Source organism: Mobula hypostoma, chromosome 12 (genome assembly GCF_963921235.1).
Source record: "Mobula hypostoma chromosome 12, sMobHyp1.1, whole genome shotgun sequence".
In the NCBI taxonomy this organism is placed as follows: domain Eukaryota; kingdom Metazoa; phylum Chordata; class Chondrichthyes; order Myliobatiformes; family Myliobatidae; genus Mobula; species Mobula hypostoma.
Window position 1 is genome coordinate 74,384,188 of NC_086108.1, and position 22,494 is coordinate 74,406,681.

A 22,494-nucleotide genomic window follows, 5' to 3' on the forward strand; every position below is an offset into this window, starting at 1 on the left:
GTTAAGGGTGAAAGGTGAGAAGTTTAAGGGGAACATGAGGGGAAACATCTTCACTCAGAGAGGTGTGAGATTGTGGCATAAACTGCCAGTATAAGTGGCCCATGCCATTTCGATTTCAATGTTAAAGAGAAGTTTGGATAGGTACATGGATAGCAGGGATATGGAGTGCTATGGTCCTGGTGCAGGTAATTGGGAGTAGGCAGATTAAATGGTTTTGGCATGGACTAGATGGGCCAAAGGGCCTGTATCTGTGTTATACTTTTCCAGAAGGCATCCATTTCCTCTTTAATATTATACCATAAGACATAGGAGCAGAACTGTGGTGGATGCTTCTCTGGTGTCATGGATTCTTGATTACCTGACTGGCAGACCACAGTACGTGTGCTTGCAACACTGTGTGTCCGACAGAGTGATCAGCAGCACTGGGGCTCCACAGGGGGCTGTCTTCTCTCTCTTTCTCTTCACCATTTACACCTCGGACTTCAACTACTGCACAGTGTCTTGTCATCTTCAGAAGTTTCGGGATGACTCTGCCATATTTGGATGTATCAGCAAGGGAGATGAGGTCGAGTACAGGGCTAATGTAGGAAACTTTGTCACGTAGTGTGAGCAGAATTATCTGCAGCTTAATGTGAAAAAGACTAAGGAGCTGGTGGTAGACCTGAGGAGAGCTAAGGTATCGGTGACCCCTGTTTTCATCCGGGGGTCAATGTGGACATGGTGGAGGATTACAGATACCTGGGGATACGTATTGACAATAAACTGGACTGGTCAAAGAACACTGAGGCTGTCTACAAGAAGGGTCAGAGCCGTCTCTATTTCCTGAGGAGACTGAGGTCCTTTAACATCTGCCGGACGATGCTGAGGATGTTCTACGAGTCTGTGGTGGCCAGTGCTATCATGTTTGCTGTTGTGTGCTGGGGCAGCAGGCTGAGGGTGGCAGACACCAACAGAATCAACAAACTCATTCGTAAGGCCAGTGATGTTGTGGGGATGGAACTGGACTCTCTGACGGTGGTGTCTGAAAAGAGGATGCTGTCTAAGTTGCATGCCATCTTGGACAATGTCTCCCATCCACCACATAATGTACTGGGTGGGCACAGAGGTACATTCAGCCAGAGACTCATTCCACCGAGCTGCAACACAGAGCGTCATAGGAAGTCATTCCTGCCTGTGGCCATCAAACTTTACAACTCCTCCCTTGGAGGGTTAGACACCCTGTGCCGATAGGCTGGTCCTGGACTTATTTCATAATTTACTGGCATAATTTACATATTACTATTTAACTATTTATGGTTCTATTACTATTTATTATTTATGGTGCAACTGTAACAAAAACCAATTTCCCCCTGGGATCAATAAAGTATGATTATGACTACTAACTGGGTCATTCAACCCATCGAGCTTGCTCTGCCATTCCATCATGGTTGATTTATTGTACCTCTCAACGCCATATTCCTGCCTTTTCCAAGTAACCTTTGACACCCTTCTAATCAAGAACCAACCTATCAACCTTGGCTTTAAATACACCCGATCATTTGGCCTCCACCACAGTCTGTGGCAATAAATTCCACAGATTCACCCCCCTCTGGCTAAAGAAACTCCTCCTTATCTCTGTTCTAAAGGAACATCCTTGCAGTTTGAGGCTGTTACCTCTGGTCCTAGGCTCTTCCATTATTAGAAACATCTTCTCCGCATCCAATCTGTCCAGGCCTTTCAATATTCAGTATGTTTCAATGAGATCCCTCCTTATTCTTCTAAACTCCAGTGAATACAGGCCCAGAGCCATCAGATGCACCTCATGTGTTAACTCTTTTATTTCTGAGATCATTTGCATGAACCGCTTCTGAATTCTCTCCAATGTCAACACATCGTGTCTTGGATCTGGGACCCAAAGCAGCTTACAATACTCCAAACAATGCTTAAAGCCTCAGCATTATATCCTTACTTTTATATTCTTGTCCTCTCAAAATGAATGCTAATATTATATTTGCCTTTCGTACTACTGATTCAACCTGCAAGTTAACCTTTAGGCAATCTTGCAAGACCCTTTGCTCCTCTGATTTCTGAATTCACTCTCCATTTAGAACATAGTCGATGTCTTTATTCCTTTTACAAAAGTGCATGATCATGCACGGCACTGTATTCCATTGGCAACTTTTTTGTACATTCTCCTAATCTGTCCAAGTCCTTCTGCAGATTTGTATCATCTGCAAACTTAGCCAAAAATCATCAATTCTATCATACAGACCATTAACATATAATATGTTAAGTAGTGGTCCCAATACTGACTCCTGCTGAACACCAACCAATGAAGGCCCTCTTTATTCCCACTCTTTCTCTCCTGCCAGTCAGGCTTCTGTCCGTGTTAGCATCTTTACTGTAATACCATGAGCTCTTATCTTGTTTAGCAGCCTCATGTGTGGCACCTTGTCAAAGACCTTCTGAAAATTCGAGTACACAAAGTCCATTGACTTTCCTTTATCTATCCTGCCTGCTATTTCCTCAAAGAACGTGATAATGAGTCGCACAATTTTTCTTTGCATTGTTGTTGATTTGCTGTTTCACCTCTACGTGACTCCACAAGATGCAGCTTTGAAACAACTACCTTCTAATTGTAAGGGGTTTCTTCTTGTATGTTACTGTATATGTTAATTAAAGTGGCTTCTTTGTGATGTTAAATGCTGACAAAGTTCTCCAGCTAGCAATTTGCTTGGGTTATATTATTGATAACAGAGCGAATGAACCAATGGGTGTCCATGTTATTCTTTCTTGGGGTGATATTCTGTCTCATATGGCTGGGAAACGGGGGTTTCGGCAGGGAGTTGGAGGAGAGACCGGGAGGACGACGGGGAGCTGGAGGGGAGACCGGGAGGACGACGGGGAGTTGGAGGAGAGACCGGGAGGATGACGGGGAGTTGGAGGAGAGACCGGGAGTTGGAGGAGAGACCGGGAGGACGGCGGGGAGCTGGAGGAGAGACCGGGAGGATAACGGGGAGTTGGAGGAGAGACCGGGTGGACGACGGGGAGCTGGAGGGGAGACCGGGAGGACGACGGGGAGTTGGAGGAGAGACCGGGAGGACGACGGGGAGTTGGAGGAGAGACCGGGAGGACGACGGGGAGTTGGAGGAGAGACCGGGAGGACGACGGGGAGTTGGAGGAGAGACCGGGAGGACGACGGGGAGTTGGAGGAGAGACCGGGAGGATGACGGGGAGTTGGAGGAGAGACCGGGAGGACGGCGCGGAGCTGGAGGAGAGACCGGGAGGACGGCGGGGAGCTGGAGGGAAGACCGGGGGGACGGCGGGGAGCTGGAGGGGAGACCGGGAGGACGGCGGGGAGTTGGAGGGGAGACCGGGAGGATGACGGGGAGCTGGAGGGGAGACCGGGAGGACGACGGGGAGCTGGAGGGGAGACCGGGAGGACGACGGGGAGCTGGAGGGGAAACCAGGAGGACGACGGGGAGTTGGAGGGGAGACCGGGAGGACGACGGGGAGTTGGAGGAGAGACCGGGAGGACGACGGGGAGTTGGAGGAGAGACCGGGAGGACGACGGGGAGTTGGAGGGGAGACCGGGAGGACGACGGGGAGTTGGAGGAGAGACCGGGAGGACGACGGGGAGTTGGAGGAGAGACCGGGAGGATGACGGGGAGTTGGAGGAGAGACCGGGAGTTGGAGGAGAGACTGGGAGGATGACGGGGAGTTGGAGGAGAGACCGGGAGTTGGAGGAGAGACTGGGAGGATGACGGGGAGTTGGAGGAGAGACCGGGAGGACGACGGGGAGTTGGAGGAGAGACCGGGAGGATGACGGGGAGTTGGAGGAGAGACCAGGAGTTGGAGGAGAGACTGGGAGGATGACGGGGAGTTGGAGGAGAGACCGGGTGGACAACGGGGAGCTGGAGGGGAGACCGGGAGGACGACGGGGAGTTGGAGGGGAGACTGGGAGGACGACGGGGAGTTGGAGGAGAGACCGGGAGGACGACGGGGAGTTGGAGGAGAGACCGGGAGGACGACGGGGAGTTGGAGGAGAGACCGGGAGGATGACGGGGAGTTGGAGGAGAGACCGGGAGGATGACGGGGAGTTGGAGGAGAGACCGGGAGGACGACGGGGAGTTGGACGAGAGACCGGGAGGACGACGGGGAGTTGGAGGGGAGACCGGGAGGATGACGGGGAGTTGGAGGAGAGACCGGGAGGAAGGCAGGGAGTTGGAGGAGAGACCGGGAGGACGACGGGGAGTTGGAGGAGAGATCGGGAGGATGACGGGCGTGCTGGGAGTGCTCTGGTTCATCACTTTGGGTAGTCCCGAGCTGCGAGTCGAGGGGGTCGGAGCAGATCGCAGGGAGAAGAAAGGTCTCGAGCTCCAACTGTGTGTGCACGGAAAAATTGAACTTTGATAGGTCTGGCGCCTTTTTTTTTCCATGCCCTTTTGTATTGTACCTCTATTAATCTCATAATCCTAGTGAGATTTATAAAGTGTAATTTGTAAAACGTACATTGTGTGCTGGCTGATGATTGATGTTTGAAGCCGAATCAGGTGGCATTTGCACAGCAACCGATGGCCCAACCAACACATGTTCCACTCTCCCCTCCTACCCCTCCTCACAGTCCCCCACCCTGCTCTCATGACTATACCCCTTCCCCACATGAAACCACCATGATGGGCTTCACAGCTCTACAGGTGAGAAGACAGTTGAAACGTCTCAACCCAAGCAAGGCTGCAGGACCGGATGGTATCAGTACCAGGGTGCTCAAAGCCTGTGCCCCTCAGCTATGTGGAGTACTTCGCCATGTCTTCAACCTGAGCCTGAGGCTCCGGAGGGTTCCTGTACTGTGGAAAACGTCCTGCCTCGTCCCTGTGCTGAAGACGCCGCGCCCCAGCAGCCTCAATGACTACAGACCGGTGGCATTGACCTCCCACATCATGAAGACCCTGGAGAGACTTGTTCTGGAGCTGCTCCGGCCTATGGTCAGGCCACACTTAGATCCCCTCCAGTTCGCCTACCAGACCCGACTAGGAGTTGAGGATGCTATCGTCTACCTGCCGAACCGTGTCTACGCCCACCTGAACAAGCCAGCGAGCACTGTGAGGGTCATGTTTTTTGACTTCTCCAGTGCGTTCAACACCATCCACCCTGCTCTGCTGGTGGAGAAGCTGCCAGCGATGCAGGTGGATGCTTCCCTGGTGTCATGGATTCTTGATTACCTGACTGGCAGACCACAGTACGTGTGCTTGCAACACTGTGTGTCCGACAGAGTGATCAGCAGCACTGGGGCTCCACAGGGGACTGTCTTGTCTCCCTTTCTCTTCACCATTTACACCTCGGACTTCAACTACTGCACAGAGTCTTGTCATGTTCAGAAGTTTTCGGATGACTCTGCCATTGTTGGATGCATCAGCAAGGGAGATGAGGCTGAGTACCGGGCTACGGTAGGAAACTTTGTCTCATGGTGTGAGCAGAATTGTCTGCAGCTTAATGTGAAAAAGACTAAGGAGCTGGTGGTAGACCTGAGGAGGGCTAAGGTATCGGTGACCCCTGTTTTCATCCAGGGGGTCAGTGTGGACATGGTGGAGGATTACAAATACCTGGGGATATGAATTGACAATAAACTGGACTGGTCAAAGAACACTGAGGCTGTCTACAAGAAGGGTCAGAGCCATCTCTATTTCCTGAGGAGACTGAGGTCCTTTAACATCTGCCGGACGATGCTGAGGATGTTCTACGAGTCTGTGGTGGCCAGTGCGATCATGTTTGCTGCTGTGTGCTGGGGCAGCAGGCTGAGGGTAGCAGACACCAACAGAATCAACAAACTCATTCGTAAGGCCAGTGATGTTGTGGGGATGGAACTGGACTCTCTCACGGTGGTGTGTGAAAAGAGGATGCTGTCCAAGTTGCGTGCCATCTTGGACAATGTCTCCCATTCACTACATAATGTACTGGGTGGGCACAGGAGTACATTCAGCCAGAGATTCATTCCTCCGAGATGCAGCACAGAGTGTCATAGGAAGTCATTCCGGCCTGTGGCCATCAAACTTTACAACTCCTCCCTTGGAGGGTCAGACACCCTGAGCCAATAGGCTGGTCCTAGACTTATTTCCTGACATAATTTACATATTACTATTTAATTATTTATGGTCTTATTACTATTTAATTATTTATGGTGCAACTGTAATGAAAAGCAGTTTCCCCCGGGATCAATGAAGTATGACTATGAGTAAGTGGGAGACAAGGTTGGGCTGTGGACGGGGTTTCCCCTAGATAAATACGAGCCAATATAGCTGAGCGTTACATCGTATTTTGGCCCACTCTCCCTTGGCATTTGCCGTACCTCTCAAGATAGAATCCATTGTTTCTTAATAGGGAAAGGAAAGCTATGTTACTAAATGTTTGCATGCAAGTTTCTCAGGCATCCAGTGGCATAAACAAATATGAAGCAAAAGAAAAATATTTAAAATTTGCTGTGAATTTGCTGTAGGGGCAAGGAAAGAGAAAAACCTATGAAATGTCTAAACTGGCAACTAACAGGGTTGCTAATCTCATCCAAGGATTCACATCAGATGGACTCTGTGAAAGTGTGTTTGTTTTATGCTTGTACTAGTTATAGTTCTGTCCTAGATATTGGTATGTATAGCAGTGTGCATAAATGCAAACTTCTGGAGCTTCTCATCAGAGAAGCTCCAGTTTTGAAATTATATTAAAATGACAAGTCCATCCAGTTTAAATGGTACATTGTCACTCTTTAACATTGTAATGATGACTTTTTTTATTTTGTTGGCTTCAACCCAAAAGCCAGCACTTGTATTGGTAATTAACTTTCATATTTGATGTCAGTAAAAGAAATAATGGCTTTATTTATATCATATAGTACAAAATCATTTCCAATTTATGAAAAAACAGAAGTTTTTGGACAATCTCCATCACTCAGTTACTGAAGGTAATCCATTCAGGTGCAGTGCATGGTTTCTTTTGCATTCATCTTTATTAGTTCTATAACTTGTCCTTCCTGTGATATCTAACTGATATAATGTTTGCGTCAAATTGATGTCTTTAATTCTAGGGCAGGTTTTGTCGTTTTCTATGATTTCCTTCTTGGCCTTGACCCAACCTACCGGCTCATCCGCCTCGTTACTGGTTTGTACAATAATGGACAGGAGATGGGGAAACCTTCTGCCTTGCCTCCTGTGTGCTGTGAAATGGGAAATGGGCCTCACAACATGTCAGAAGGACTTAAGGGCAACTTTGGAATTTTGTCTGCAAGGCAACCAGTACCAAGGTAAAAGTGATTCAACAAGTATCTTGTGTGACCAAGATAGTTCTGTTTATATTGTGCGTGACTTGTCCTAAAATTAAATTGTTGAAATGGAGTATACCTAATATAGAGTTGTGACAGGAGCTGACTAGAATTCAGTTCTGATATACCAGTTTAACTTTACAGATTGACATATTTCTTTTCTGTTTACCTTATTTCTAGAAATAGTTTTAAAAAATGAAATTTGCACATGAAGTGCTGGTATTAGTGCTAGTGAATGAAGTTTTTCAAACCAGATCTAGTTCTTACTTTTACAATTTAAATACAGTTTGAAGTTCCTCCTAAAGAGCCAATAAAGTCTACCATTAACTCCTGTCAACTTCAGGATTTTTTACCTTCTGATTTACAATGTCCTCCAATCCCCTTGATTTAAATCACAAACAAGCCACATCAGAAATGACAGGGTTATTGAGTTATATAAAATTGAGAAGTACAGGAAATGTAGACTCATATCAGAGGTAGATAACATGAGAGAACACAGGTTTGGGGTAACACACATTTAAAAATGCTGGTGAGCACAGCAGGCCAGGCAGCATCTATAGGAAGAGGTACAGTCGACATTTCGGGCCAAGACCCATAGAAACCATAGTAACTACAGCACAGAAACAGGCCTTTTGGCCCTTCTTGGCTGTGCTGAACCATTTTCTGCCTAGTCCCACTGACCTGCACACGGACCATATCCCTCCATACACCTCCCATCCATGTATCTGTCCAATTTATTCTTAAATGTTAAAAAATAACCTGCATTTATCACCTCGTCTGGCAGCTCATTCCATACTCCCACCACTCTCTGTGTGAAGAAGCCCCCCCTAATGTTCCCTTTAAACTTTTCCCCCCTCACCCTTAACCCATGTTTTTCTCCCCTTGCCTCAGTGGAAAAAGCCTGCTTGCATTCACTCTATCTATACCCATCATAATTTTATATACCTCTATCAAATCTCCCCTCATTCTTCTACGGTCCAGGGAATAAAGTCCTAACCTATTCAACCTTTCTCTGTAACTGAGTTTCTCAAGTCCTGGCAACATCCTTGTAAACCTTCTCTGCACTCTTTCAACCTTATTTATATCCTTCCTGTGATTTGGTGACCAAAACTGAACACAACACTCTAGATTCGGCCTCACCAATGCCTTATACAACATCATCATAACATTCCAGTTCTTATACTCAATACTTAGATTAATAAAGGCCAATGTACCAAAAGCTCTCTTTACGACCCTATCTACCTGTGACACCACTTTTAGGGAACTTTGTATTTGTATTCCCAGATCCCTCTGTTCCACTGCACTCCTCAGTGCCTTACCATTAACCCTGTATGTTCTACCTTGGTTTGTCCTTGCAACGCGCAATACCTCACACTTGTCTGTATTAAACGCCATCTGCCATTTTTCAGCCCATTTTTCCAGCTGGTCCAAGTCCCTCTGCAGGCTCTGAAAATCTTCCTCACTGTCTACTACACCTCCAATCTTTGTATCATCAGCAAATTTGCTGATCCAATTTACCACATTATCATCCAGATCATTAATATAGATGACAAATAACAATGGACCCAGCACTGATCCCTGTGGCACACCACTAGTCACAGGCCTCCACTCAGAGAAGCAATTCTCTACTACCACTCTTTGGCTTCTTCCATTGAGCCAATTTCTAATCCAATTTACCACCTCTCCGTGTATACCTAGTGACTGAATTTGCCTAACTAACCTCCCATGCAGGACCTTGTCAAAGGCCTTACTGAAGTCCATGTCGACAATATCCACTGCCTTCCCTTCATCCACTTTCCTGGTAACCTCCTCGAAAAACTCCAATAGATTGGTCAAACATGACCTACCACGCACAAAGCCATGTTGACTCTCCCTAATAAGTCCCTGTCTATCCAAATGCTTATAGATTCTGTCTCTTAGTACTCCCTCCAATAACTTACCTAATACCCTTCATCAGGACTAACTGAAAGAAGAGATAGAAAGAGATTTGAGAGGAGGAGGGAGAGATCTGAAATGATAGCAGAAGACAGGAGGGAGAGGGATGGAGCTAAGAGCTGGAAAGCTGATTGGCAAAAGGGATACGAGGCTGGAGAAAGGAGAGGATCATGGGACGGGAGGCCTAGGGAGAAAGAAAGGAGGAGGGGAGCCCAGGGGATGGGCAAGGAGTTATTCTCCCTCTGTCCCTCTCACTATAACTCCTTGCCCAACCTCACCACGCTCACACTCTTTGTAGCAATACATTCTTGTCACTTTTTCAGTTCTGTTTAAGAGTGCTTGATCAAAAACATCAAATTCCTATTGCTCCATCAGCACTGATGCTGCCTGAGCTGCCCAGAGTTCCATCATCTTCTGTGTTTTGGAAAAGATCATAAGTCCTTTATCTTTTTATGCTTTCTTTGTTTATGTTAACAGAGTGCGCCCTGCCCTTGGAATCTCTCTGGTATTTGAGCTCCAAGCAGCTGGAGGCTTTGATCCATATGGCCTGGAAATTCAGCGACTGGTTTCCAGAGGCTGGGCAAAGATAGTTGTGTTTGATAATCACAACCAAGTTATCAGTGGCAGATGGAAAGTTCCAATACGATCTCTACCAGTAAACCCGTCCCTCACGACTAGCCAACTCAATGGAATTCCTCAGGTACATTTAGATGATATTTTGATTTCTAAACAAAAAAAGCACAACTGTTTTATTTAAGACCTATTCACATTAATAATCTTGCTGCTGCAGGTTTAAGGCTGACGATTTAAAAATAATTTTAAATGCACAAGTTCTTTCAATCCATCTTTGCAAAGTACCTTTTTGTCTTGCTTTCACCTTGTATCTTTGCCCTTCCTCGTGAACCTCAAAAATTCTGCCTCAATGTAACAATTCTAATATTGTACATCCTGAAATGCTGAATTTAGTAACAAAGTTGTAACTTCCGTGGGGGCCCCCAAAGAGACATTACAGAATTATTAGCAGTTTCCACCAGGATAAATCTGCAGCTGATGAGTAAGCCATTGAAGTTTCAATGTGACTGGGACTTAGACACATGTACGATTGAATGCTGAGCTTTATAACCTACAGATCAGTGGATGAAGCTACATTTATCTCAACACAGTGTCCAGGAAAGAAAAAAGAAAGGCAGCACAATCATCAACCCCTAAATCACCCCTCCCCGCACAAAAAAGGGAAGAAAAACAGAACAAGCACATCAAGCTCCCAAGTTTCTTCTCCCGCACAAAAATCAAACTAAATGAACAGGCACGTTGACACCCCAAATCCCCCCTTCCCCCACACAAAAAAACAAGAAATATTGGGTGAAAAATACAGAATACAAAAAAACTATAAGACTGGAAAAAATAGTTTATAGTCCAAGTCCAAAACACAGAAAACTTGGGCAACATTTTCCAGGCACAGTGGCAGGCTCTCCCCTCTCCAGTGGCGTAGCAGAACAATCCTCAGTGGTCAACGGCAGGCGGCCGCTGTTCACCTTCTGGATTCACCTCGATGTTTCAATCTCCCTCATTCCCTTAATTGGCAAACAATGGAAGCTTTTATCGTCAAGATGGAATCAAATATTGGCTTGCGTCCCGTCCCACAGCCTGAATATCATGAGGTTTGCGCACGCTACCTCTGCCTCCTGGAATCTTCTCGGAGACTGCAGAGCGCTAAAGCACCCAAACGATTTCCAAACTTCTGCATTTGCCTGAGTATTTCAACCTCCCTCGTTTCTTTATTTGGAGAATAATAGAAGGTTTAAGCAGTGAAATGGAATTGAACATGCTCGCTCCTTGTCCCATGGCCTGCCCGTCATGATGTTTATGCACGCTGCCTCTACCTCCCAGAATCCTCTTGGAGACTGCAGAGTGCTGGAACAACCAAACAATCCCCAAACTGCAAATCGCAGGTTCCATCGGTTCTAAAATCACATCCAAGATGAAAAAAACAAATGCAAAAGACATGAGTGAAGTGAAATGTATGGTTTCATGATCTATCTAGAGGATGTTGACTGAAGGAGTATTGTACGCAAGTGACATCTTGACCAGAAGTCAAGAAGTTTTAATTATTTTGTTTCTAATAAGCTATTTTAATAATTTTTTTTGAAAATGCCAGCCAGGGACATTGGAAAGTTTCTAAATGGCTCATAGCTTTAACCTGAGCCAATTGGAGCTGAAAGTTTGTAAAGCTGTTCTGAAGCTTGGACCTCAGTACTGCAACAATTGAAGCCTTCGTGCCCTAAGACTTTGAGGGTGCAAAGTCCAGCAAGGTCAACTCCACATCTTGACCTGGAGTTGGTGAACCAGAAACTCAGCTGGAAACTCCAAGCAATGAGCCAAATCCAGCACAATGCAGTGTGTATTTTTAAAAATTATCCTTAGTATTAGATGCAGTTTGAAGTCACTTTGGGAATCATTCATAATTGTCAGAATTTATTTTATTTTACTGATACAGTGCAGTGTAGGTGCTTCCAGTCCTTTGAGCTGTTCAACCCTCAACAACCCCAATTTTAACCCTAACCTAAACACAGGACAATTTACAAAGACTCATTTAACCTACCTGATACACCTTTGGACTGTGGGAGAAAACCAGAGCACTTGAGGAAAACACACGTATTTCACAGGGAGGACGTACAGATTCCTTACAGAGGACACCAGAATTGAACTCTGAACTCCAACACCCCAAGCTACAATAGCATTACACTAGCCACTACGCTACTGTGGCACCCTAAGTTAAGAAGTTTATAAGTTACAGGTGTTTCCTTGAAGACTGTGATAGTGAGAAGAGAAGTTGTGTATTGCTTTGTGTATACTTAGATAGCAAAGTAATGCAACATGCAGATTTTGTGTTTTTAGGAAAACTCTTTACAGACTATTTACAGTCTTCAGTAAATGTTTATTTCTATATACTTGCTTAGGTTGGCAGTGCTGAGCTCTGTCTGAGATTGGTAAATGCACGAGATGCTGAAATGCAGTCAATGGCCAGTATTGATCCCCACAGTACATCCATGTATCAATATCCGCCTTTGGTAAGTTTTACTGCAAATAGAATTTGAACTTCCAAGGCAGCAATAGCAGAAATTGATGGCCATCCTACCATTCCTGAGTAAGAAAAGCATTCGGGCAAATTGAGCTCTAATCTGATGCAAGGCTTCAACCCAAAACATTGATAATTCTTTTCCTCTGACAGCTGCTGTTCTGCTGATTTCCTCTAGCAGACTGTTATTTGAGCTGGAAACACATTCTAGTTGTGTTGTAGACAAAGCCTCTTTCTTTACAAAAAGAGCTACAAGTCTTTCAGAAGATCTAGTTTTCAGTTCTAGTTTATTCTAAGCTGATAGAAAAAATGATACATTGATGAAGTTTATATATCTGTAAAAAAAAAAGCAGGATTATGCAGTGTAATGATTATGCAGTGCAGTTATATGAAGGATAATAGTTGTTTCTATTTATAGGTGGCTGGCCGTTCTGTTCCTCCTGAAAATCTGCCTCCTCCTCAATTCCTCTCTTATCACACTTCTCCAGCTCATTATCACCCTCTCACTTCTCACACCGGTCACGTTGACCTCCCTCCCAATGATGGACACAGTGACCTCCGCAAATCCAATCAAAGGTGAGAGTGAGAAAGAGTAAGATTGATCCTTTCTTTGACTTCTCTTGGTATCACGATCTGAACTCACCATGGTTAAGCCCGAAAAGATTTGCATTAATAAAATAAAAATAACTTGTAGAAAGATCATTTTCATGATTATTACAAATAAAGTTTTCTCATATGAGATAATCTCATTCAAAGCAAAATCATATGTTGTATTTATAGTGGAAAATGTGATGTTCAACAGGTTTGTAGAATCTCACTGCATTTTATTTAACAATACACTATATAGGGATGTCTGCTCCGAAAGTACTTTTACCTTGTTTTTGAAATTCAGTTCAGTTAAACAATTGTGAAAGATCACATCATGTTTGTTACTGATGTATTGTTCTAATCCTAGTTTTAATAAAAAATATTTTCTTTAAAGATGTTTTAATTGAATCAAATCTGTGTGTTATAATTGAATCCACTGTTCTGTTTTGGAGTTGTGAAGTGAAAAGTACTGAGAGTTTCAGTAGAGCAGGCAGCATTGCAGATCAATAACCTTTTATCGGTTTCCATCAATTGGTTCAAATGGTTCAAATTAATATCAGAGAATGTATACCGTATGCAGCCTAAAATGGTTACTCTTCACAGAGACACCCATGAAACAAGAAACCCCAAAGAATAAATGATAGTGATATCAGAACCCCAAAGCCCCCCCAAGCACAAGTTGCAGCAGAATCATCGACCCCCCCCCCACTTGCACCAGCAGAAGCTCCAATCCCCCACCATGCAAGAAATGGAAAAAGCCCCCAGAGAGACTTTGATCTAGAGGCCATCAAAAACTGCAGTGCATAACTCAGAACTTCAGTATCTCACACCAGCGGGGAGAGCGAGATTGCTCCTGCAACAACGAGGGCAGGAGGCCAGCAGCTCACTGTTCCAATGTTACAATCTTCCGCATCGCTTCTCCAGGCTCCCTGACTCGGGGACCAACAGGCTCTCCCCCTGTATCAAAAGAGTGAGAGGGATCACTCAAGTACAGGGGCTCCTTCCAACAGCAGCACTCACCGCCTGCTTCCCCGATGTTTCAGTCAGGGAAATCGGCAAGGAGCCGGATTGTCTGCAGGACCACCCCCTCAAGGTGCATGTCTTCCAAGCCACTCATGGAGATACTGAATCACAAGGCTGCATGGCCTGTACGAAAACTTGCTGCTTGCAGAGAACTGTAGTTTGAGCTGCAGCTGTAGATCACAGACTCCAACAGAATCCCAGCCACCTTGAAAAGAAAAGAAAGACACGAGAAAGGAAGAATAAGCTGTTTCGGGGATGGTCTGGAAGAAGTTGTCTGGGTCTACAAAAACCTCTTATGCCATCTTTCCTAGTTCCTCCCACTGTCAATCAGTCATTCAACATTTTAAAAAAAACTTTTTTTTTGAGAATACTGTTTAATTTGCTGAATATTTGTAGTATTTTCAGTTTTAAATTGATCTTCTTGTACATACATTCCAACTGGAACTGAAGTGTCACAAGTACATTTGGATCAATTTTGCACCATACTCAATGTGACCTTCTCAGTATTTTTCATTGTTTTGTTACATGTAGATTGGGAGATAAGACCTATACACCAGATTCCAAGAGTTGTCTCACTAATGCCATGCATATTTTTTCTAAGAAAGGGAGTTTGTGGAATGCCTCAGAGATGGATTCTTAGAGCAGCTTGTATTAGAGCCTACCAGGGAGAAGGCAATTCTGGATCTTGTGTTGTGTAATGAACCGGATTTGATAAGGGAACTTGAGGTAAAGGAGCCATTCGGAGGTAGTGACCATAATATGATATGTTTTAATCTACAATTTGAGAGGGAAAAGGGAAGATTGGAAGTGTCAGTATTACAGTTGAACAAAGGGGACTATGGACACATGAGTGAGGAGCTGGCAAAAGTTGACTGGAAAGATACCCTAGCAGGGATGACAGTGGAACAACAATGGTAGGTATTTCTGGGAATAATACAGAAGGTGCAGGATCAGTTCATTCCAAAGAAGAAGAAAGGTTCAAAGGGGAGTAAGGGGCGACCGTGGATGACAAGGGAAGTCAAGGACAGTATAAAAATAAAAGAGAGGAAGTATAACATAGCAAGGATAAGTGGGAAGCCAGAGGATTGGGAGACTTTTAAGGAGCAACAGAAGATAACTAAAAAGGCAATACGGGGAGAAAAGATGAGGTACGAAGGTAAGCTAGCCAAAAATATAAAGGAGGATAGTAAAAACTTCTTTAGGTACGTGAAGAGGAAAAAATTAGTTAAGATCAAAGTTGGGCCTTTGAAGACAGAAACAGGTGAAATTATTATGGGGAACAAGGAAATGGCAGATGAGAGGAACAGGTACTTTGGATCTGTCTTCACTAAGGAAGACACAAACAACCTCCCAGATGTAATAGTGGCCAGAGGACCTAGGGTAACAGAGGAACTGAAGGAAATTTGCATCAGGCACAAAATGGTGTTGGGTAAACTAATGGGACTGAAGGTTGATAAATCCCCAGGGCCTGATGGTCTGCATCCCAGGGTACTTAAGAAGGTGGCTCTAGAAATCGTGGATGCATTGGTAATCATTTTCCAATGTTCTATGGACTCAGGATCAGTTCCTGCAGATTGGAGGGTAGCTAATGTTATCCCACTTCTTAGGAAAGGAGGGAGAGAGAAAACAGGCAATTATAGACCAGTTAGTCTGACATCAGTGGTGGGGAAGATGCTGGAATCAATTATAAAAGATATAATAGCGGCGTATTTGGATAGCAGTGGCAGGATAGGTCTGAGATAGGCGAGACTGTCATATGTTGAAAGATTGGAGCGACTGGGGTTGTATACACTGGAATTCAGAAGGATGAGAGGGGATCTGATTGAAACATATAAGATTATTAAGGGATTGGACATGCTCGAGGCAGGAAACATGTTCTCGATGTTGGGGGAATCCAGAATTAGAGGCCACAGTTTAAGAATAAGGGGTAGACCATTTAGAGCGGAGTTGAGGAAAAACTTTTTCACACAGAGGGTTGTGGATCTGTGGAATGCTCTGCCTCAGAAGGCAGTGGAGGCCAATTCTCTGGATTCTTTCAAAAAAGAGTTAGATAGAGCTCTTAAAGATAGCGGAGTCAAGGGATATGGGGAGAAGGCTGGAAAAGGGTACTGATTGTGGATGATCAGCCATGATCACAGTGAATGGTGGTGCTGGCTCGAAGGGCTGAATGACCTACTCCTGCACCTATTGTCTATTGAGCCTATACTTTTCTAATCAAATCCTCATGCTAATTTTTAATTACAGTGACACTCAGTTTTCTTAGAATACTATCTTTACCAATCATTCTAATCTTTTTTTTATTGTTTATTGTCATTAAGATACAGCATGGAATAGGCACTTCTTCCTCTTTGAGCCGCACCACCCAGCAATCTCCCAATTTAATCCCATCCTAATCACAGGACAATTTACAATAACATACTGACCAACCAGTATGTCTTTGGTCTGTGGGAGAAAACTGGAGCACCTGGAGGAAACTGATGTGGTCAGAGGGAGAACGTACAAACTCCTACAGACAGTGCCGGGAATTGAACCTGTGTCACTGGTACTGTAAAGCGTTGTACTAACCACTATGCTACCAGGCCGCACTAAAAATTTCTGACCATTGAAAAGGAAACATATATTTTCTACCAAAGTAGATGTCTTCAATTTTCTTTTTGCTTTTCACTACCTTTCATGTGCTCTATCTTTGCCTATTCACTTACCTGTTCATAACCCCCAGAAGCCTCCTCTATTCTCCACTCAGCTTCAATTAGCAACCAACTTTGTGTCTTCAAATGTGGATAAATGGCCCTTGGTATCCTCATTCAAATCATTAAGTTTTGAAGGTTATGAACCCCCGACAACCCCAATGTAACCCTAATCACAGGACTATTTACAATAACCAATTAACCTACCTGGTAGGTCTTTGAACTGTGGGAGGAAATTATAGCACTCGGAGAAAACACACACATTCCGTGGGGAATACGTACAGAGACCCCTTACAGAAGATGCCTGAATTGAACTCCGAGCTGTAATAGCATTGTACTAACTGCTGCGGTACTGTGGCACCCTTACAAGGACCAAGCAAATTCATGTCCAAGCTCTTCGTCCTGGTACTCAGCACCTCTCTTCACAACACCTCTGCCACAATTATCCTCAGGATTGGTGTCCCACTAGGCTGCATCCTCAGCCCTCTACTCTCTCGCTTTGTATGCCCAGATTCCACACTAGCTCCATCTACAAATTTGCAGATGATACTGCTGTAGTGGTCTGTATCTTAGGTAATGGTGAGTCAGAGCACTGGAAGGAGATAGAGATGCTAGTATCATGGTGTCATGATAACCTTTCCTTCGAAGTCGGCGAAGGCACGGTAGGGGGGCAGTGCACATGCTGCTGTTTACATCAGTGGTGCTGATGTTTAGAGGGTTGAGAACCTCAAGATCCTTGGGAGGAGCATCAGCAATATCCTGTTCTGGTACAACCATATTGATGTCACGGCCAAGAAAGCTCACCAATGCTTTTACTTCCTCAGGAGGCTAAGGAAATGTGGCATGTCCCCTTTGACCTTCACCAGATTTTATTGATGCACCAGAGAAAGCATCCTATCTGGATGCATCACAGTTAGGTGTAATAGTTGCTCTGCTCACAACTATAAGAAATCGTAAGGAGTTGTGGGCACAGTTCAGCACCTCACTGAAATCGGCCTCCTCTCCGTGGACCCTGTCTACACTCTTGCTATCTTGGCAAAGCTGCAGGCATAATCAAATGCCCCACCCACTCTTAACATTCTCTTCCCACTCCCCACCCCCATCAGCCAGAAGATACAAACACCTGAAATCATATACCACCAGGCTCAAAGGCAGCTTGTTATATAGCTATTAAACTGTTCCTAAGTATGATGAGATGAAATCTTGACTTCACAAACTAACTTATTATGAACTTGCCCTTCATCTCCTGCAATGTACTTTCTCTTTATCTGTGACACTTTGTTTTGCATTCTGTTATTTTTTCACTTTGTACTAATTCATTGCACTGTTGTAATGAATTGATCTGTATGAACATTCAAGACAAAGTTTTCACTACATCATGGTACATTTGACAATAATGAGACAATTTATCCTAAACTTAGAAATTATTATATTCATTTCATTAATCAAATCTCAACCTACATCCATATATTACTCCTTGTCCCCAACCTCTAATTGTTAAATTTTACATCAGACTGCAAAAAAGAGCTTGCAACCCTGTCAAGACATTTACTCTAGTCACTCATTTGATATCTCCTCTCCCAAATCTTTGATACTGACTAGCAGAAAGGACAAGGCAGTGGGTATGTTGGCAGTTGTTGGTTGTTCTCCATCTTCATTCTGGTTTTGAAATTTATTGTTATTTCTTTGTTGCTGAGAGTAATTCCTAGAGCTGCTTACGCAAAAGTACAAAAGAACCTTCAGCAGAGGGTCTGCTGTAGTTCAGGAACGTCTCTGACTGAAGTGTCTCCTGTAGTCTTTTCCATAGATGCTGCCTGGCCTGCTGAGTTTCTCCAGCATTTTGTGTGCGTTGCTTGGATTTCCAGCATCTGCAGATTTTCTCTTGTTTGTCATTGGCAATTTATTTACATAAATAAATATTCAACTGAAAATATTATTTAAACACAATTCATCCTATTTTTGGAAGGCAAATCCAACACACACTTTCAGATTCCATCTTAACAGCAAATTCATGGATGAATTCCCAAGTGGATTTAGAAATTCTCTAATGCGGCTCTTTGACATGATGATGTAACACATGACCGGGCAGAAGATCTGACATCACAGCAAAGTTGCAGAGATTTTCTTGATTCTCATGAAGGGGTTGAGGGTTCTATTTTATTTTAACCTTATGGCAATTAAATTGCTCTTGCATTTACTATACACCATTGTGCGGCAGTGCGTTTATCAGCAGGAATCCTCCATGTCAGATTGCAAGTCAGCACCAACATCGAGAGGAAGAATTACTCAAAAGCCAATTAATTGGCAGCCTTTCCAATGACTTAAGGGAGAGAAGGGAATGGAGTGAAAAGAATCCCAGGTACAAACATGAAATGGAATCTACAGGCAAGTGAGAGAGTTGTCCAAAGCCCAACTTCCCTTTTTACAGCTATCGAGCTGTGTCAAGAGGAATCCCCTTTACCAGGACTTCAGTCTAAGTCCCCTTAACTTCCCAAGAAGAATTCCTTGGGTATGGGAGGTAAACAGTTGTATTATCATCATTAGGGATAAATGACTCCAGTGAGAAGATGATGGTACACATCATAATGGTTTGATCTTAATGCTGGACAATTTTTCAGAATAGCTCCAAAACACTATTGAATGTAAGTAGCAAAGGCCATAAAAGTCCAAATATCTGTTTTGTTTTCTGCATTACTTAAAATGATAAATATAAATACAGGCAAGAGGTTAGTTAAACTTTGATTGAAAGACCTTGATCTTGTGCAGTATTGCATTCTTGACTTTAGGAAAGTTATTGGGTCTGTTCACATTGAAGTAAAGATTTAGTGAATTAATAGGACGCAGGTATAAGGTATGGGAACAACTTGTAAACAGGCTTTTTGAATGGAACGAGAAATAATGCAGCATCTTAGAGAGCAGACTGCAGCTGAATAGTCAGAGCAGTAAGACAGGGCATCATTTGGCTAGTAGTTATATGCTCTACAAAGTAACCCAAAGTTAAAACTCCCAATAGTTTCAGAAAACTAAAAAAATTGCTAATTTGTATACTTACGTGGTCTGTAGATGTGTGTTGGAAAGTATATTAACTGGTTGCATCATGGCCTGGTATGGAAACACCAGTGGCCTTGAACAGAAAATCTAACAAAAAGTAGCAGATACGGCCCAGACCATCACAGGTAAAGCCCTCCCCACCACTGAGCCTATCAAAATGGAGCGCAGTTCCTGGAGAGCAGTATCCATCATTGAGAACCTTCACCGCCCTGGCCATTCTCTCCTCACTGCTGCCATCAGGAAGAAGGTACAAGAGCTTCAGGACTCACACCTAGAATAGTTATTACCCCTCAACCATCAGGCTCTTCAACCAGATGGGATCACTTCACCTGCCCCATCACTGAACTACTGAACTGAAGTAGGTTATGGCCTCTTTCAAGAACTCTTCATCTCATGTTCTTGATATTTATTGATTACTTATTTAATAGGCATCCGTTAGTCTCGTGAGACCATGGATTTGTGCCTTGGAAGGCTTCCAGGGCGCAGGCCTGGGCAGGGTCATATGGAAGACCAGCAGTTGCCCATGCTACAAGTCTCCCCTCTCCAAACCACCGATGTTGTCCAAGGGAAGAGCAATTACTTATCTATTATTAATTTTTTTTGTATTTGCACCATTTGCATTATTTTGCACATTGGTTGTTTGTCTGGCCTGTTGGTTGTGGTCATTCATTGATTCTATTATGTTTCATGGATTTACTGTGTATGCCTGCAAGAAAATGAATCTCAGAGTTGTATGTGGTGACATATATGTACTTGATAATAAATTTGTTTTGAAATTTGAACTTAAGCTAGACAATAAATATTACCTCATCAATATTTCCTGTATAGAACAAATGAAAATAGTGTCTATTTCTGTTAGTTAAAGTACTACTCAGGTGCCATAAGTTTAACATTATTTCTAAAAGCAAGGGAGAAATAAGACCTAATCCCATTTCCCTCTGCAAAGGAAAGTAATTGCATGACCTTTTTACAAAAAAAGTTATGAAATAGTATTTCTAAGCATGTTCCTTCACGTACAACCCTTGAACTACATGGCTAAAATATTTAGTTCACCATGTCTAGAACCAGAACTGCTTTCTTGGTAATTGCGCACATTTTACATGTAAAATTAAATGATGATGTATTCGTAAAGAGGTCGGTTACCAATCTTTAGTTCACAGAATAACTAAGAAAGCTAAGTTACGGTTTTGGCCTGATGAAGGGTTTCTTTTCCATAGATGCTGTCTGGCTTGCTGAGTTTCTCCAGCATTTTGTGTGTGTTGCTTGGATTCCCAGCATCTTCCGATTTTTTTTCTTGTTTTTATATTTAGTTATATTAACTCTCTGGTGATGAAAGAGAAAGATTAGCTTTTTTTCCCCTCACACGTACATCAAAAAAGTCAGAGCAAATGTGCTGTTTTGCTTCGACGAGCACAGTCCACGGGTTTTGCTGGGGACAGCCAGCACAGTGTCACCACACTTCCAGGACTAATGCAGAATGCCCACAACTCACTAACCCAATCCCTCAACTGTATGTTTTTGGAATGTAAGAGGAAAGGAAACTCAAGCGGTCATGGGGAGAATATGCAAGCTACTCACAGAGAGTAGCGGGAGTTAAACGCTGATCGGTGATCTCTAGCAATATAAAGTCTTGCCACAGTGCTGCCCATGAGGAAACATCAAATCCAAGTTAGTTGATCATAATACTTGACAACAGGAGGATCAAGACTGAAATTTGATAACAATTTAAATGCTGTATTTATACCTATTGCAATAACCTCCTTACTTGTGGAAGACTATTTACACAATCATGTAGAATTTCCTGTTCAAAAATCCACATGATAATGGAAAGCTATGTATCAAGAGAGAAATGTTATGGTGCAATAACCCACAAATCCAAGCTGAGCAACAATGAGAGGTGAAGCCAAAGCACTTCTAAATAAACAAATAGGCAAAAGAAGATTAAACAACCAAGTTTGGTTGAATAATTCACAGTAGCATCAGGGGAATCAGGAATCAAATCTTCAGCCAACATCTGGATGATGGTGCAGAGTACATGAAAATAGCAAAAGGAAAAGGAATAAAGGAATGCATTCAAACTGATTTTACATCAAAAATGTAGCATTTTTCTCCAAGTATGAAACATAATGTATTGCCAAGTTTTAATCATCATTTAGTATTTCAGAAGAGAGAGATTATAAGTCATTAGATTAAAAAAAAAGAATGCTATCTGCTTAAATTTTGATATTTGTATTTTCTCTTCCAGACTTGATGATGAAAGTAACTTAGTTGTACAAACAGCCAGGGAACAGGACAATGAAAATGTACTGGATAAAGCGCTTGTATTAATTGTGGATCGTGTAAGAGGGGCCCCGAATGGAGATGGTAGCTTGAGATTCATTGGGTACCATCAGAGAACAGGGAAAGTAAATATGTGATGTATTTTCATGAACTTCCAATTAGCCTACAAAGCAAATATCCATTTAAGTTCAGGCCTTGTAGCTTCAAAACCAGCAATTTTTTAAAGCATATCACCCAAATATGTTTGCATATGCTTATAATAAATGCATTGTATTGTACTTGTAAGACTATCTTGAATTAAATCTTCCTTTGGTAGGTGATTGATACAAGGAATTCTGGCCTGTTATGGAGCACTACTCCTGTGAAATCTAATATCAAACAAGGCTACTTCATCTTTGGAGAGCAGGAGGTAGGGTTCCTGATGAAAGTATCACTGAAAGAATGTGCAGTTAATGTAAAATGAGCATTCTAATTATTATTGAAAATAGTTACGTTGATCAGTATTTCATATAATATTTGAATACTCAGCTTGTGGAGCTTGTTGATAAGTTCAGTATTTACTG

General features: G+C 43.3%; 1 protein-coding gene across 1 annotated transcript in view; it reads left to right on the forward strand.

Moving 5' to 3' along the window:
• The window catches only part of ccdc17 (coiled-coil domain containing 17), a 97,253-nt gene that overhangs the window by 60,268 nt on the left and 14,491 nt on the right, over positions 1 to 22,494 (forward strand). Inside the window, exons 12-17 of the mRNA XM_063063453.1 lie at positions 7,055 to 7,270; positions 9,701 to 9,923; positions 12,184 to 12,294; positions 12,721 to 12,878; positions 21,897 to 22,056; positions 22,248 to 22,340. Coding sequence (XP_062919523.1) covers positions 7,055 to 7,270; positions 9,701 to 9,923; positions 12,184 to 12,294; positions 12,721 to 12,878; positions 21,897 to 22,056; positions 22,248 to 22,340 — 961 coding nt within the window. The remainder of the gene's footprint in view (positions 1 to 7,054; positions 7,271 to 9,700; positions 9,924 to 12,183; positions 12,295 to 12,720; positions 12,879 to 21,896; positions 22,057 to 22,247; positions 22,341 to 22,494) is intronic.